Below are 16,978 nucleotides of genomic sequence, written 5' to 3'. Positions count from 1 at the left end.
GTTTTCCAGCCATTCCCCTTTTCTCTCCCGAAAATGAAAAGTACCTTCTCGTGACCAACTAAAATAGAATTCTAGCTATATTTCTTGTTAGATCCATTCATGGCATATAATATAATTGTTTGTGCAGGTTCGAGTCGAAACGTTTTGTGAAGTGGTTTTCCCTGAAAAGTCAGCATATTTTGGTGTTTGGCAAAAATCGTGAATTTGAACCATTTTCAAAGTACACCACGTAAAGTAAAGTACACCAAGTGGAGTAATATTTTAATCTAACTGCTTGTCCAACGTATATCAACATGTATTAAAAGCTGAAAGGCCCCAAATATGCCATCAAAACTTTATTCTATTTTGAATTTATCATTTAAATCATTAACAAATTCATGGTTCTCCCAACAGGCTGTCCAGATGACACTACTAAGTTCAATGGAGCCTGCTTCAAGGCGTACCACCCGATAGTTTCCTACCACCAGGCGAGGCAGTTTTGTGCCGCCAAGAGCGGACTTTTAGCCATGCCTAAAGACAAGAACACAAACGACTTTTTAGTGTATTTGAAGAACGAGGCGGATCCCTGGCACTATTTCTGGTTTGGTTTGAGTGACGAGAACAGGGAGGGACTGTGGATGTGGGAGGATGGGCAAGTTCTCAACCAGGATACCAACTGGAGTGACTGGCGAGAGGGAGAACCGAATAGTCATGGCGGAGATGAAGACTGTGCACAGTACAGTTCTCAAGCAAAGACGGGATGGAACGATCAGAGGTGCTCAAGTAAAGAGGCCAAGTTTATCTGTCAGACGACAGGTAGGTCAGATGGCATTGCCTTTTATCTTAAGGTTCTTTGAAACACACCCAGAGTTCGAAAATAGTTTCATCAGGTTGGTAAAATGTAGGATATAGGAGAATTCTTTTTACACAACCAGCAAGAACTTACATTGCTTACGTTTCGATGTCTCTCAGACACCTTCGTCAGAGCTTCTAACTGGAGTTACAGATCATATCGCCATGAACAATTGCGTAATTGACTGGGAGGGGGCAAAGGTTATAGACACGGAAGACAACAGGCGGACACTGTGGATTAAGGAGGCGATCTGGATAAGATATTCAACCCCAGTGATGAACCGGGACGAGGGGGAGATACAAGCTTAGCCACGCTTGGGACTGTTTTCTCACCGCAAACGATTCACCTTCATCGGCTACATATAGCGGTGAGAAGCATAGCTCCAGTTAGAAGTTCTGACGAAGGTATCTGAGAGACATCGAAACGTAAGCTATGTAAGTTCCTGCTGGTTGTGGAAAAATAATTCTCCTTTATCCTACAACCAAAACTGTACTCACTTCCAACGTTTCGATGTCTGTCAGACACCATCATCAGGGTTAGCATGAGTGCATCTGATTCAAGAGACGAGAGGGGGGGGTACAAGCTGAGCCACGTTTGGGACGACATTCTTGTTGCTGCAGCGCGCCACCTACATCGACTATAAGTAGCAGAAAGAATCAGATCCAGTCAGTTTAACCCTGATGATGGTATCTGATAGACACCTGGGTAAGCCCTAAACAAAATAGTGCTTAAATCAACAATTATCGCAAAAGTAAACAAGTGGCCTACTTTCAGGTTACTAAATACCACGACATAAAACTCTACAAGCATTTATTAGATTGCAATATATAGATTTACCTTTGACAACAACTTGAGTTCGAATTCTCGTTTGCTTTGTTGAGGTGCACTCTCACCGCACTTTCGTCAAGTTTGTGTCACTGCAGGATTTGTTAACTGCGTCACTGTTTTTTTAAATTTTCTCCTATTTTTGTATAATTTAGATCTTGCGCAAAATGTAAAAGTAAGTCGAAAAATACACAAAAAATAAGAAAATTCGTTCTTTATGTCTGAAATTCGTTGAGTATCTTTCGAACCCCGCAGTGACGCAAGCGTGGCACAAGTGCAGTGAGAGTGCACCTTTACGTGGAGTATTTTGAACATGGCTCAAATTCACAAATTTGCCAAACGCAAAAGTGCACTATTTTTTTAAGAAAACGGCGTGACAAGAAAACAAAACCACAAATTGTGCAACATTACATTTGTTAAGTATATTAATCATTTATACATGGTATAACTGTCAAGCCAAAAGAGTTACCAAATCGGCACATATAGGGTTACAAATTTGGCCAAAAACTACATATTTCAAAGAGTGAAACATTGCCTTATCTTCAGGCTACCCAAGAACTAAAATCTATCTTCTTCAAAATGTCCTAACATTTTTGAAAAGGACAAAATATTGATCTATTCAGATCTTGTTTTCCTTTGATGATACAGTCAAAGGTGTTGCAGTGATTATGCCGTAAAATGCGCTGATTTCTGTGGTCTTGAGATCCGAAAATTGGAGAAAATCGTCAGATTTCCGTGGCAACGGGTAACTTCTATTTAAAAGAAAGCTATTTTGAGGGGTGCGGACAACTATGCAAATTATGAGCCACCTCGATTTTACAACTGCCACCATTGTCTGTGCCTAAAGGTGCACTCTCACCGCACTTGCGTCACTGCGTCGCTGTTCAGTCATTTTCTCAGACAAAATACACAAAAAGTAAAAACATTAGTTCATTACCTCTGAAATTTGTTGAGAATCTTTCGAACCCCGCAGTGACGCAATGGTGACGCAAGTGCAGTGAGAGTGCACCTTTATAGACATTTGCTCTTCACCCCAGTTTTCGTATGCACGTTGAATCCCACGAACTGGAACGTATTAGATGTATTCAAAACATTATATTATGATCGTCTTCTTTTCTCTACAGAATATTAAGATGAGGCTGGACCTACTGCAGAAGGCTCTACGTCCATTCCAAAGTGGAAAAACTTAAATGTAAAGATATGACAGGGCAAAGTATGATTGCTGGGTTATGACATAAGTCAGTAAAGAAATAAAATGATAGATTTTAATCCCAAAATCACAATATAGCATTGGTGTAGAATGGTCACCATGTTAGGCAATAATTTTGCTTATGCTGCACACAGTGTTACTGTTATTTAAAATAATTACCTTTTATTTTCTCAGAATTGGAATATGGAAAATAATTTGAGGAAGGTCCATGTATTATACATGCATGGATATGATAATGAGATACATAAAATAAACAATGCAAGTATAAGGAATAGTGGGAAAATTGAGTTTTTGATGACACAAGGTAGCAATTTAACTACTCAATTTAACTACTCATTTCACCGTCATTAGGTTATCTATCTTATGTATAACCTTATTTATCTTTGTTTATCATTGTACATTGTTGCCAACAGTTAGTCACCAAGTTTGTTTGACCTAGCGCAAGCCGTTTGGGAGTTATAAGACGTCAACATTGGCGCGATTACGCACTTTTACACACACACACACACACACACACACACACACACACACACACATACACACACACACACACACACACACACACACACACACACACACACACACACGCCCCTTACAGTCTGCGTAAGGTTGAGAAACCTACTAGTCTTATGGAAAAGATCAGCAGCCCCTCCCGGTGTGAGTGGAACTTTAATTATTTTCTACAAACTAAACGTTATTATAAAGTGTGGGTTACATGCATTCCGAGTTTTTAGTTGACTACGTCTTTTTTTTACTACTTTTGGTTTAGAAATAAATATCTATCTATCCAAAGATATCTATCTAAAGTATTTTTTCTAGTTATTTCCCTGTTTAAACCCAAAGAAGGTATTAGATATAGTTTAAACCTAAATTCAGGAGTAAATTTACTTTTGACAACAAAGTTCTTGACTAGAAGCAGACAGTTACATTCAATCATTTTATTGTTTAAGACAACCTTGGGTATATATATGCTACATTGAAGAAAATCATAACGTTAGGCCTCGTGCACAATTTAAAATTTCGTCTCCAGCTAACTTAGTTTACTGTTTTTTGATCGGAATCTTTGGTTTAAAGTTACAATAGATACATATTACAATACTCCTATTTTACAGAATCAACATTTAAAGAAATAGTGCAGTAATTGTTGTTCATGCTTACTCATCATTGAATGCCACCAAACTGTATTCATATTATGTCATATCAAGTTTAAAAAGCAGCAGCAGTCCTTTTACTGTTTTAATTGATATCTTCAACACTTACATAACTCCAAGTACATGATATGAGAAATGAAACTCGCATGATTATGACTTATTAGAATGGAAACATCTACGAATATATTTGTCAGGTTAGAGACTTCTATCTTATAGAATCATTGTTTATCAGTAACAATATATATATATATATATATATATATATATATATATATATATATATATATATATATATATATATATATATTTATATATAGAGCATTGCACAGCAAAGTCATCAAAGTATAAGGAAACGTATGTCGAAGTCGTTGCAGGCGCGTTCTTCATTCACATTCCAGGCGCGGGAAAATTCCTTTGCTACAAAAAATGAAATAATGAAACAAAGAAAAATTCACACAAAATGATTGTCCCTCCGCGTTTTAAGCAGGTCTCTGGTGTTCTTTAGTAAAACCAACCGAAATTACGTCACTGCTTACGTCATACCTCCATTGGTCACGTGCCTGGGGTAATATGGTCTATTACGATGAAGAAGGCTTCGTGTTTGAAAACTGTCTCATTCGCCATTCTTTTGTTTACATCACACAACTGGGTAAAATCCGTCTAACTTCACTAATAAGAGTCCATATCATTGTGATTTTGTGCTTTTACTGCTATAATTTACCATATATTAATGGAAAGGCCTATCCGTCACCACAGTCTGTATTAGACACTTACTAAACACTTAAAAAGGTGTATCAAGACCTTGTATTTCAACATTCAACATTCATTCATTCAACATAGTTGTTAACAAACATTCTTATTCTAGAACCCATTTCCACTTTCCATCCTGCTCCTCGAAAATATGTCTCATTCACATTGCTCTTGTTAAAGAAACATTTCAACTTTTCAACGAAACTCTGGAACTCTACAGCATAATACAACTGTGTGAATGCTCCGGAAGTCCGTCTAACGTTACTATTAGAGTTCATATCATTGTAATTTTACTGGTTCCCTTTACTTTATAAGGGGCATTGTATGGCCTAGGTATGGCCTCTCCATCACTACTGTATGTATTAAACATATAATAAAAACATTATCCAGATCATAACAGGTCGTTGTTGTATTCAAAATAGTTGTTTGCAAATGTTCTTATTGAAGAACCCTTTTCACCTTCCCATCTGGGCCAAGGTGAAATGACGGAGCATTGTGTGGTATCATGAAAATAGGTTTCTTGCTCCCCTTTGCCCCTTTGCTGCCTTGTGTCACAGCTTGCTTAGTCGGGCCTGTGTGTCTCTTTCCTTCTTTTACTGACCCAGGCTTGCCTGTTCTTCCCATGGGGCCAATTGGCCCTCTTAGTCCCTTCTCTCCAGGTTGCCCTGGGGGGCCAGCTGCCCCCTTGGCCCCCCTCTTTCCTGGTAACCCAGGAGGCCCAACAGACCCAGCCTTTCCCATGGGACCAATGCGCCCTACAGGTCCCTTCCTTCCTGGAGCTCCAGAAGGCCCCACAGGCCCAGTTTTTCCCGCCATCCCCACAGGGCCAGCAGGTCCTACTGGTCCACTCTCCCCCGGAGCTCCAGGAGGCCCGGCAGATCCAGCTACCCCTGCCTTCCCTATGGGACCCGGCGGTCCTCTCGATCCCTTCCCTCCAAGAGGACCTGGTAACCCGGCAGGCCCAGGCTGGCCATCCTTCCCCCCAGGACCAATTGGCCCCCTTAGTCCATCCTTTCCTGGAAGTCCAGGTAGCCCAGGAGGTCCGGTAGACACATTGCCGGTTGGTCCAATAGGACCCTTCTCTCCGGGAGGTCCAGGTGGCCCGGAGAGTCCAGTCTTTCCTGGAAGTCCGGGAGGCCCAGGAAGCCCTGGTAGATTGCGTGATTACATTAGGTAAGGTCACGCTGGTTTGTTATACAAATATCATCCTGTGCGAACCCCACGACGAATTGCAAGCGTGTGGATGAGGAGCAATTTTTGCCCAAAAACGTTGCCTTTACTATGAAATCTAAATGGTCAATGGTTAAGCAAATGACCAAACATGCAAAGTAATACCTAATAATATGTTACTCTTTTTTTCTTTCGTGTCATCTTGGACCATGATCTTGACGTTGGCCTTCTATAAACATGACGTGGATATTCTATGACATTAGTATATGTTTTGCGATTATCATGTTTTAGACCTACGGCAAATATTTGCTCATTCTTCTGCTGTTTTATACGATTTACAGTATGGTTGTCCTGAAAGTGAAAAAGGACAGTTGTTTATTTCATCAAATGCAAATGGACTTATAGGACAAACAACTGTTCTTTTAACTTTTGGGGCAATAATCAATAAATAATTACATGGATACAGTAAAAGAAATGTCGTAATCTTGTTCTGATCTGCAAAGTGTTACATTGCAACCATCGGTATACAGATATAATGACAATTTTAAAAAAGACTTACGTTTCAGTTCGGTAATTTGCAGCTCAGCCTGTGCAGTATGCTTGTGAAAGTCCTTAGACAGAGTGATCACTTGAACTGCATTAAATGGAAAATATAAATGAATTAATGAATTGCTGAACATGCAGATTTGATCAGATAACATGTCACCGAATTCTACTTTGCTGAAGTCATTGCTTATTATTCGTTACATACACACGAACACACACACACGCACGCACACACACACACACACCAGGCATATGCTATAAAGAGTGTAACCAAGCCTTCTAAACAATGTCTTGAAGGCAACCTAAGCAATATTAAAGAGTTAAAAATGGAAATATTCTGCATGAGGCATTCTGTATGATATTGCGTTACATCCCACATTAACATTATTTTTTTCATATCAGCGAGCATTGAACATAAACAAGCCATACAAGAATACCCTAAATTTTAGAAGCCAGAAAAATAGGCATTTGTCCAATCATTTTCCTGCCTTCTCGCGGAATCGAACGTTTTCTCGTTGAATGTTGGTATGGAATAGAACAAAGTTATTTCATTTCATTACGTAGAAAAGTGCCTAAAGTTTGAATTTGATAAGTTCTATAGCCCTGCGCCAGACTGATATTGCTTAGGTCACCTTTGAAAACCTCGGTCACTTTAAGGCCTGTGACAATTTTGGTCGAACATGAAATTCGAACCACCGCGTGACCTCAGGTAACCCCGCCGGGCCGGAGCGTTTTTAGAACGGTCCAATGTCAGTACCTAATGTTACATTGCGAAAACGGGAACTTACGATGTATGGGTCTAACACTAACTACTTTTTTAAGACTTATTAATGTTGAGTGTTACAGATATTGATCTATTATTTATCAAATATCGACATAACTAGAATCGATTAACAAAAGGGCACCCCCGCGAAAGCTGCAAGTGGCACAGTCCAAACATGCGTTCCGACCCCCCAGGGTGTGGGGTGGCGGGAAAAAATCGATATTTCTAGCCCAAAATGATTGTATGGCAGTTGACTGATGCCTTATAAAGCTAACTGCTTGTGAAATTTCGCAATGATACAACAGCGATTTAACAGATACAGACATAAACAAGAGTTCGTAGACCTCAGGCCTGCATGAAATGTATTGGGTGTCTGTATAACTATTGTTTATCTTTTTTTCCCTTTTCGTCCGTGGTTGCGTGGTTGGAAAAGTGAGATTTTTACCGTGTTGGTTGTGCACCATGCAAAAGTCTAAAATTCCATTTTCGGAATGTGTTAGTTTGGTCATGGATGAACATAACTTATTTTGGATTTCTTAAGCATGTAAGCAACCACAGTACCTTGAAGTTGTTGAGAAGACTTTTCCTACCTTTTTTTTCGTCTCAGATGGCCCATGTAATTATTCTGTCACATATGATATATTCAGTGCTAATAGAAAATATCTTCCTATTTCAATGTACTGACATAATGGGGCTGCTAAATCTCCTTAGTGTGGCAATGGTATTCATTAAAGATTTATTTCTGGGGTGTTATATCATTTGACACTGGAAGGTTATTTGCATAATTTGACCAATTATATTTTTACAGTAATTCCATAGACAATATGAATAGTGGTAGCCCCCATCCAGCAACAACAGTTAGTCCCCAGGGTGGTATGATATTTTTATTCAACCCATCCAACTAAAACCTAATTTTCTAAGTACCTAAGCCAAATTTAACAACAGAACTTGCTATTCAAAATGTCCTTGTCAATCCCATTCATAAATGGCAAGCTGCTGGCAACTTTAAAAAGTTCAGAAAGCTGTTGCAGTCAGAGTGAACACCCAGCAAACATTTCCCCAAATCAATGAGCAGTTGCTTAGAGGGGGAAAACAATTTCATCATATTTTTGCAGTGATAAAATGCAACAAACGATACCAAATTTAAAACAGAACAAAGCCTCTACCACTTAACCCTTCCCGTACTATAGATTAAGCAGGCAAAAAAATCAAGCGAATATACAACCTGCATACAATACGAAAATGGCATCCCCAAAGAAACAACAAGAAACACAGGAAAAATCATGCACATACCTTTCTCTTACACTCAAGCTCTATACATTTCTCCTTCACTTCAGAAAGTTGTATCTTCCTGCTGATTGCCAAACAGGGTAAAAGAACTTGTACCAGGACTTTAAACTCAGTACTACACAGCTCTCAAAACACCACAAAGACTTAACTTAAGAAGCAAACTCAAATTGTACCTTACCAAATTGGTTAGGTAGAATTTGTAGTACGTCATCTGGCAGGAGACACTGTTGATACAAAGTAACCTGATACATTGAAGGTGACCCAGGCCAGATGATGGTTCTACACCCAAGGTTGTTTTTACAACCAAGCAAATATTGGGGGGATGCCCCAACCACACAAAAACAGGGTCAACCTACAGTATCAAGTTCACGCACTAGGAGACCCCAAATCAAACCTGACCACCAGGACAGCAGCACCAATTCATGTACCAAATAACAACACAATGGCACCTTGCGTTCCGGAGATACAGCGCACGCCCCGTGCCCACACAAAAGGTAACCTGGAATGTCAAGTTCAACCACCAAGGGCGCCAAAATCAAATTTGAGAATTATTCAGCCACCGTCGACACATGTGCCAAATATCATCGCGCCCGCACCAACCGTTCAGAAGGGTATCCGCAGGTGATTCAATTTGCAGCCTCTAAACAATGGTTCCCTATACAAAAAAGAGGAGAAAGCAACTGTAAATAACTCAACTTTCTGACGTTACTGGCACACAGACATACCCTCATATGAAAGCCCGACATCTCAGCTATCCGACAAACCACATTTCGGCATGAATCTAACGGTGAAAACTTCCGGGAAACTGAAAGATTGACCCATGACCTCAAAACCGCACCACAACCCAGTGAGGAGGCCATGTGCTAGGACAAAAAAGTCCCAACTTTATACCCCCTAAAAACCACACAAACTCAGCTTTTTGGCCCTAATCACAAAGTAGAAACCCTCCCCTGTCACACCCACCTCAAAACTGCCAGGATTTCTACCCATTTGACCAGGAAAAAAATCTTGAAGTTTTAGGCCCTGAACTATATTCGACAACCATCAATTTGCATGGCGGATTGACTGGCGGATCCCCAGAAGAAATAACTCCGGAAATACCCCTCCCGGACACAAAATTCGACCTGCCGTGTCAAGTTCAAACGCGACTAGGCCCAAAGTCAATCCTAGGCAACAGGCAACAACTCCCCGCCCATGCACCAAAAATCGTCGTAATGGCGCGTATCGTTCGGGACACACAGCGCCAAAAGTGCCCCCCCCCCAAAAAAAAAATACCACCTTCAATGTCAAGGTCAAGCACCAGGAGGCCCAAAATCACACCTGAGTGTCAAGCTACCACCCCCAACCCACGTACCAAAAATCGTCGTGCTCGCACTATCCGTTCACGAGAGACAGCGCCCTAAATCCCCAGCTACCAAAAATTCCCACGCCCATCAAAACCATACCTGCATACATGCAGGTAAACATTCATATTTTACCATCGGTTAGCGTTACGTACAGTGAAACATACTTTGGCGCAGTTCCTGTAGGGTAAGTAGTGTTTCGTCGGTTCATGCCCACATCAGGGCACCAGTTTTATTACGAGTTTTTTGCAGATTTAGGTTCATTAAGCCTTAGACCTTCAGAAATCAAGTGGGCCTTCTTGCAATATCTTTGATTTCCGTGGCTGCATTGATATTTGTACGAAAAATACCCAAAAATTGTCAAAAAATTCTGTTTTTGCCCCAAAATGGAGCCTTACCGATGTAAAGCGGCAAAAGGCCCGGTCACATTAAATATCACAGAGATATAATCTATTACTCCAGAAAATATGACTCAGTTAGACAGTCATTTCATGGTGGGCACAGACCCATTTTAATAACCAGACCCATTTTTGTACCAAAAATATGATTTTTTTACCCAAAATTTTAATGATCTGCAATTCCCGTGTCGATCATATTTTGATTACGCGTGAGTTACGTCAACTGGCCAAATTTTGTTTAAAACGGATAGTTACATCAAAAGGTACGGGCATATAACTGCTCGACTGGACAATTCGCAGGTGTCACAGGCCTTAAACTGCCTGAGACTGGAATTATGGCTGCTTTTTTTTTATATATGGCACAGTGTATATTTATATACTACAATAGAAACTAGACCCAATTGCAAGTGACTTTCTGGTGGAGAAGAATCTTTAAGATTGAAATATGGGTTAGTACTTTTTCCATACCTTCATTCCCTGTATTTTAACATGCGTTCCAATGGGCAGCCCTAACACCGACATATGCCCCATAAACAGCGATAGCTGTGAACAGCTGACAACACGACGTGGACAAAACACGCAAATCACGCAACATCTGCTTGACAGTGTCCAATTACCACAAGGCCTAGATAACACAGACTTAGACTAATACCCCGAAAGATGTACATTTTGCAAACGAAACATAGAGATATAGGTGCGAACACTCAACACATAGACCGTTTACAACACTTTGTCGACGGAGGTTAGCCTCCAGTCACAAAGTAATTACCTGCAAGTAATGGTACCATTATGACGTTGACCACGGTGAAAAAGAGGCCGGTGGCTTTAAGGATTTTCTTGCAGAGGTGAATAAATTTTGTCTTCTTGTTGGCGTCTGTCCTGTAGGCATAGTCTGATCGTTGGAAAAAGGGAAAAAAATATTCTAAAATGTATACATATCATTTAAAAAGGCTGGGTGATACGAAATCGTCTCGCAATCAATGTGTCAAATAAGCCTGTAATTTACGCAAATTAAAAAAAAATTGGCTGATTCGTCCGGTTACTTCTTTCTGCCATTTTTAGGATGGGTGATCATATTGACATACACATGGCTCGTGTGTCCTTTTTGGGTGGAAGAGGTCAAGCTAAAGACGACAATATCGACAACTGTTACTTTTGACGTCATGGCCAATACGCAGAACCCAGACCAGATGCATAAATTAGAAATAAATTGAATCCTCGGTGTGGTCGATGAGTTGATAACATGGAATATCCTGGTAAACCGATCAATATTACACTTAGGCTATGTATAAACACCCTGGCACTTTTGATCAATTGATGACGTCATGGCGGTACTCTACTGACGCCATTTGTCCGCTAGAAGATCACGCGTCCCGAAAGACTGGATCTTCAATTGTTTGGAAGAATGCAGTTTTTCATGATCAGCACGTGAAATTTTGCATTGATGTTAAGTTTAGCTAGCTACATATCATATCTATTTTCAAATCGCTTCCCGTAACATTAAGAATATCAATCTATAATCGTAGCCAGTCACGAGAAAAAAAAATCAAATCCGAGCATAAAAAAATAGAGTTACTAGTGTCTGGAAAGCTGCTTACCTCCTCTGGAGACATACAGAGAGTTTGGTATGTTCGCAGCGGCGTCCGCAATTGACCTCAAAGCAGTCTGATGACCCTCCTGCGAAGGCGTGGTGCCTGAAAATGTATTATCAATATAACAATTGAATGTAAGTTCATCTGTGACAGTAGTCAACATTATGTTCTAATTATTAAGACTTTATATCCTTACACAAAATAAAGCGCTTATCAACAACAAGCTTTCGATCAGTCCTCTGATCCTTCTCAAGTTGAAATGACCAAATACCTAAGTCACACATCCGGAAAGACTGCCAATCACCTTTGACCCTTTACTGACGTCACACTTCCGTTCCGGAAGTGTGACTTAGATATTGGGTCATTTCAACTTGAGAAGGATCAGAGGATTGATCGAAAGCTTGTTGGTAAGCGCTTTACATTGTGTACGGATATAAAGTCTTAATACTAGTAATTGTAACATAATATTGATGTAATTTGTAAGGTTATCTGCAAGGTAAGATGCAGTCTGGGGGCCTCAAACTTTTACATCAGATGATCTGACGATCTAAATGTATGGGTACTCTGAATGGGTGTAATTTTTCTTGAAAAAAATAAACAACAACAACAACAATAAACATCAATTCGTGGTACCTCAGTGGATTCTTTATAAATAATCAGTTGTTTATTGAAACACAATCAATGTATTGATTTACCTGCGCTAGTGACGTACAACGCGTTTGGCGTTTTTGCAGCGGCGTCCGCAATGGCCCTCCAATCAGTCTGACCTTGTTGTGTGGACGTGCTTGCTAAAGGAACATTGCAAGATTAGAGTAACTTCAAGACATCAACAAGATATCATTAAAGCTATTACTTCTCATAAGACAAAAAAATGACATGCGGTGACTTGTAGCTCAAAAACTACGCAGCATGCATTTCACAACATTTAAACAAACAGAAAAATCTGAATGGATATTGTTCAAACTTATCTTGAAGTAAATGCTTTTTTTAGACGGCGCAATAATATCACGGAGTAAACCAACTCACTTTGTCCATGCTGATAATTGGTTCTACCGAATACCCATGACAAATTGTATGCCATTATATATTCTTAGTAAAAAGTAGCCACATGCCATCTAAGTTATGGAGAAAATGTTGTGTTCCCAATTCATAGACTGACCTTAGCTTTGTGTGTGTGTGTGGTGCTGGTGGGGGGGGGTTGTCTACGAGTGGCAAACGGTATAAAATGTGCAATCTAAAATTTAAATGGCAAAGGTCATAACAGTATACCCGTATCTAAAACTGTGTTAAAACATAGGGTTTTGATTTGATGTACGAACATGTAGAGATCATTAAATTTTGTTGTCTTTGTTCCCTCAAATTGCTTTATTGTGTAGGTACAATTTATGGAGAATGCAACACGTATTACCCGAGGTACGAGTCCGACCGCGGGAAGGATCGGCCGAAGGCCGGAGGTGATCCGACCCGCGGGAGGGCTGAGACCGAGGGTGATGCGGAATACACCGTGTTGTATTTTATTTATGTCATACCCACCGGAGAAAACCCCTGTTATGATGCGAAATGCGCCAAAAGTTGAACAAATTTGTTGCCCTCGAAAAAAAAGTAATGTTCCAATGTCCGAATCAGGTATTCGAACTTTCGATGGCGCCGTAATCGGCCACTCGAAACAGTTCGATTTATTCGAATGGAGCCCGTGTGATAAGCCCGGGCCGTACGGAAAGTTATCATCCGGTCCAGAACACCCGTATCGAACGTTTTCGCGTCACAGGTATGACATTAAGAATTATTTGTTAAATAATTTTGGACAAAATTTTGAAAAAAAAAATAATAGAATCTCTTCCTACCGTCGATCCTTTTTCAGGGTCATGATCGAAAAACGCAATATTAATTAATTAAATTTTCGCTGCGCTGACTTCTGTATTATTTTTAGCATCAATATGCACTTTTCTAACCGTACAATACGTCATCTTACAAAACATGTGACTAAAAATAAGCAAATACCTGCTAAGAACGAGATAAGCTGTAAGAAAAAGTCCAAAACGACGGAGGGGAATACGCGGCTTACACTTACTGTTTGACCACAGAAAGAACAGCTACATTAAAGTGTTAAAGGCATATTTTCTCCCAGAGGAAACGGTTATTTTCCTAAAGACCACATCTATATGTACAAAAAGCAACTAAATTTATACAAAAAAATAATAATCACAGATATATGAGCAAAAAATGGAACCAGTTATAATCCAGTAACTAAGTGTTGCCCCTTCATGCAGACACATCGGGTGTGATGCATGATTGGAATAATGCCCTAACTATTGGTTCCTGTGGACAATTGCTTAAGTTCCCGGTCAATTTTGGGGTCAAATAGATAGAGGAATTAAGTTGCTAAGGATGGCACATTATGATCAAATATTCACAAACATGCTGCAAACATTGTTTTTTAGATCGGACTATAATTTCCAAAGAGAGCCCCATTCTTGGAAAATAAAGTTAAATAAAGCCTATAAATTGTCAAGAAAGTATCCAGAAATACATTGTAATCTAAGTACAAGTAATTTAAGCTCAACTAGATATTTCTTAAGAGCGCCCCAGTTGAAATGTGCCCAATGGTTGTTGCGAAAATGATAGGTTCCACTTTGCTGTACTTTATCTGGAGTGTACTCGAGGGGTTAATGCTTTATAATCCAACTCTTGCCTTGTCCAAGTTCAATGTCAAGAGGTCGCTACATGTAATTTTGGGATTCAGAGAAATGTAACTGACAGAGCCAGACACCCTCCTCTGGGGTACAGAGGCTTTAATTACAGTATGGCTTTAATTACCAAAATAATTGTGGATCGTAATAAACTTAACTGAGTTCATATAATATTACAGCTAGAATAAAATTATAGATACTACCAATGTGGCTTCTAAACCATAGTCATTTTGAGTCGAGAGCCCGTAGAAGAAAGAGTCAAACATGCTACCTTGTGTGTCGCCAGTCTGGGGCCGCTGCTGCTGCCCTTCCGACATTATGCCACCTGTCAGGACTATGGACAGCGAAAAACACGTCTTACGCTAGCCACGGTGTTTGTCAACTGAAGCGACGCTTGACGCCCACGTAGAAATTAAATTCGGTGATTTCAGACAAGTAATAATTATTTGGTAGTAAGTAGTCTACAGAGCTGAAAATCAAATGGATGAAAGCAAGTAATACCGAGTAAACAACAATATTGGAATTTTTCAAAGTCGGTGCACATGATTTGAAAACGTAATTTTTTTGGCCGGCATGAAATAATTATGTGCTCGCAAGTAGAATAATTTTGTTGGAAAATGAATGCAATACACTTATTTGTATAAATTCGTATACCTCTTTCTTGTAAACAATCTTGAAAATTGTTTCAGGAACGTCCATCTATGTGCCAAATTTTATTTTATTTCAAGGAAATTTTTGTAAATGTTTTATTTTGATTTGCATCAAACTTTGCTATAATGAAAAGTGAGAGTCCTGAATTTCTTGGTGGCCTGACGATTGTTTAATATTTAATCTAGACAGACAAGAGTGAAACCGTGAAAATGATAATTCTAGGTCGCTATCAAAACATCATGTCGAGCAGTTTATCCGTTCTTCTTAATGACGACAAAAGTTTCCTTAATATGCTTTTACCTCATTGTCATTTCAAATGTAGAAAGCTTTCTTTAAGGAAAATGATTAAGAAAAAAGAAATCAAGAAACTACAGGAAACTTTGGTTCGAACAAGAATAAAAGACAATGTTGGCTCAAAATGATACGTGACCATGTTTTGCACTACCATTGTTGTTACAACGTTTATGGTGTCCATTTTGAAAAATGTGGCCTTTTGGGTGTCGCCTGTATCATGCGGTGACATGCCGCCCCGGTAACTAAGACCACATGTACAGGAGTAGGGAGACAGAGACAATTTCATTGGGGGTATCTTGGTCCTGGAGCTGGGCTGTGTAGGCCCTAGAAATAATGTTTTGAAAGGAATGAATTTGAGCCGATTATATACATATATGCCGATATAATAAATGACAATGGTGTTGCTCCTTGCGTTCCCCTTTTGTAATTAGGCGATCTGGATGATCAATCACAGCTTGGCCGAGAGAAACCAGACTTTGGCGGTATGGCGCCACGTCAATGGCTGATGTGAGCTGAAATGCCGCCACGCTAATTATTATCAAAAGCACCCCCTTGTTTGATACAGACAAACGCTGTATGTGGTCCGGACGCTGACAGGGCGCGGTGGTCACCGAATTCCTCAAATGGTCATTATACCAACGGATCTCGAGGTGAAAGCACGCAGACTTTGGCTCCGACAATTTTCTGAGTTTTCTTTTACATTTCATGTCATATTTTGGCATCGGACTGGAAAATCCTGAACACTCCCCGTCCCAGCAGATCGTAGTTTCGTGTAGCGACCACTTCCTTCGCCAAAAATTGTTTGTTTGAAGCCAGAGCGCTACGTACTCGTCCTGCTCGGATTCGCTTCTCGTTTAGCAGAGCCAGCCCGGCAAGAACCTGCACTCGTCTGACCCTTCGGCGCCTCTCGTCTTCATCGAAGCCAGTCATCCACGTCACCATTGGACCCCCTTTTCTTTCCTGAACTTGGCTGTCATCGGCCTATCGAGGCGACCCTCCCGTCAACGCCGCACGTCTGGTCGAACCTTTCATTAGTGACCGGGCAGTCTCCCGTCTGAACCCAACTCAAACTCTACGGTGAGCCGCTCTACTTTTTATTTCGTTACTTGTCCTTCTATGAATACAAGCACGAAAATGAATGAATTATTTGTTATTACAGGACACGCCTGAGTTTCCCGGTTGGGTTTCCTTTGTTCTGCATCGTACAACGACAGTTCCCGGACGAGCATTTCGTCCAAATTTTTGGGTTTCTAACGTGGCGTACCGATTTGTGCTATCGCAAAATCTAGCGTGCCCCCTATCTTGCAGCAAACGCGTCTTCATATGAGGCTAATGGAACTGAGATCCGTAGCGGGCAGGCCTGGTAGCAGGCTGATGACGAGCCGTTAACTGGCAACGAGCAGTGACCAGCGACCGGGGACGAGGAAAGAACACATAGAACTTTGAGGTCCGACCCCAGAGGAGGCCGCTGGT

At 40.4% G+C, this 16,978-nt stretch overlaps 1 protein-coding gene across 1 annotated transcript; it reads right to left on the bottom strand.

Annotated features, from left to right (window-relative positions):
* Positions 1-5,206: 5,206 nt before the first annotated feature.
* Positions 5,207-14,877, bottom strand: LOC118432151 (collagen alpha-1(I) chain-like). The gene is made up of 6 exons (XM_035843680.1): positions 14,832-14,877; positions 12,566-12,658; positions 11,877-11,972; positions 11,048-11,170; positions 6,498-6,572; positions 5,207-5,916 (listed from the first exon to the last, which is right to left on the bottom strand). The coding sequence occupies exons 1-6, from the start codon at positions 14,875-14,877 to the stop codon at positions 5,207-5,209; spliced, it is 1,143 nt and encodes a 380-aa protein (XP_035699573.1).
* Positions 14,878-16,978: the final 2,101 nt, after the last annotated feature.

This window comes from Branchiostoma floridae, chromosome 15 (assembly GCF_000003815.2).
Source record: "Branchiostoma floridae strain S238N-H82 chromosome 15, Bfl_VNyyK, whole genome shotgun sequence".
Taxonomy (NCBI): domain Eukaryota; kingdom Metazoa; phylum Chordata; class Leptocardii; order Amphioxiformes; family Branchiostomatidae; genus Branchiostoma; species Branchiostoma floridae.
Note: the sequence above shows the minus strand (reverse complement) of the source record. Positions and strands in the feature narration are given on the sequence as shown.

Excerpts from the sequence above, each read along its gene's own strand:
- LOC118432151 (XM_035843680.1), bottom strand. The coding sequence starts at position 14,877 with ATGTCGGAAGGGCAGCAGCAGCGGCCCCAGACTGGCGACACACAAG. Across the intron at positions 11,973-12,565 it reads GTTGTACGTCACTAGCGCAG|GCACCACGCCTTCGCAGGAG; the intron begins GTAAATCAATAC and ends ATACATTTTCAG. Across the intron at positions 11,171-11,876 it reads TCTGTATGTCTCCAGAGGAG|ACTATGCCTACAGGACAGAC; the intron begins GTAAGCAGCTTT and ends TCCAACGATCAG.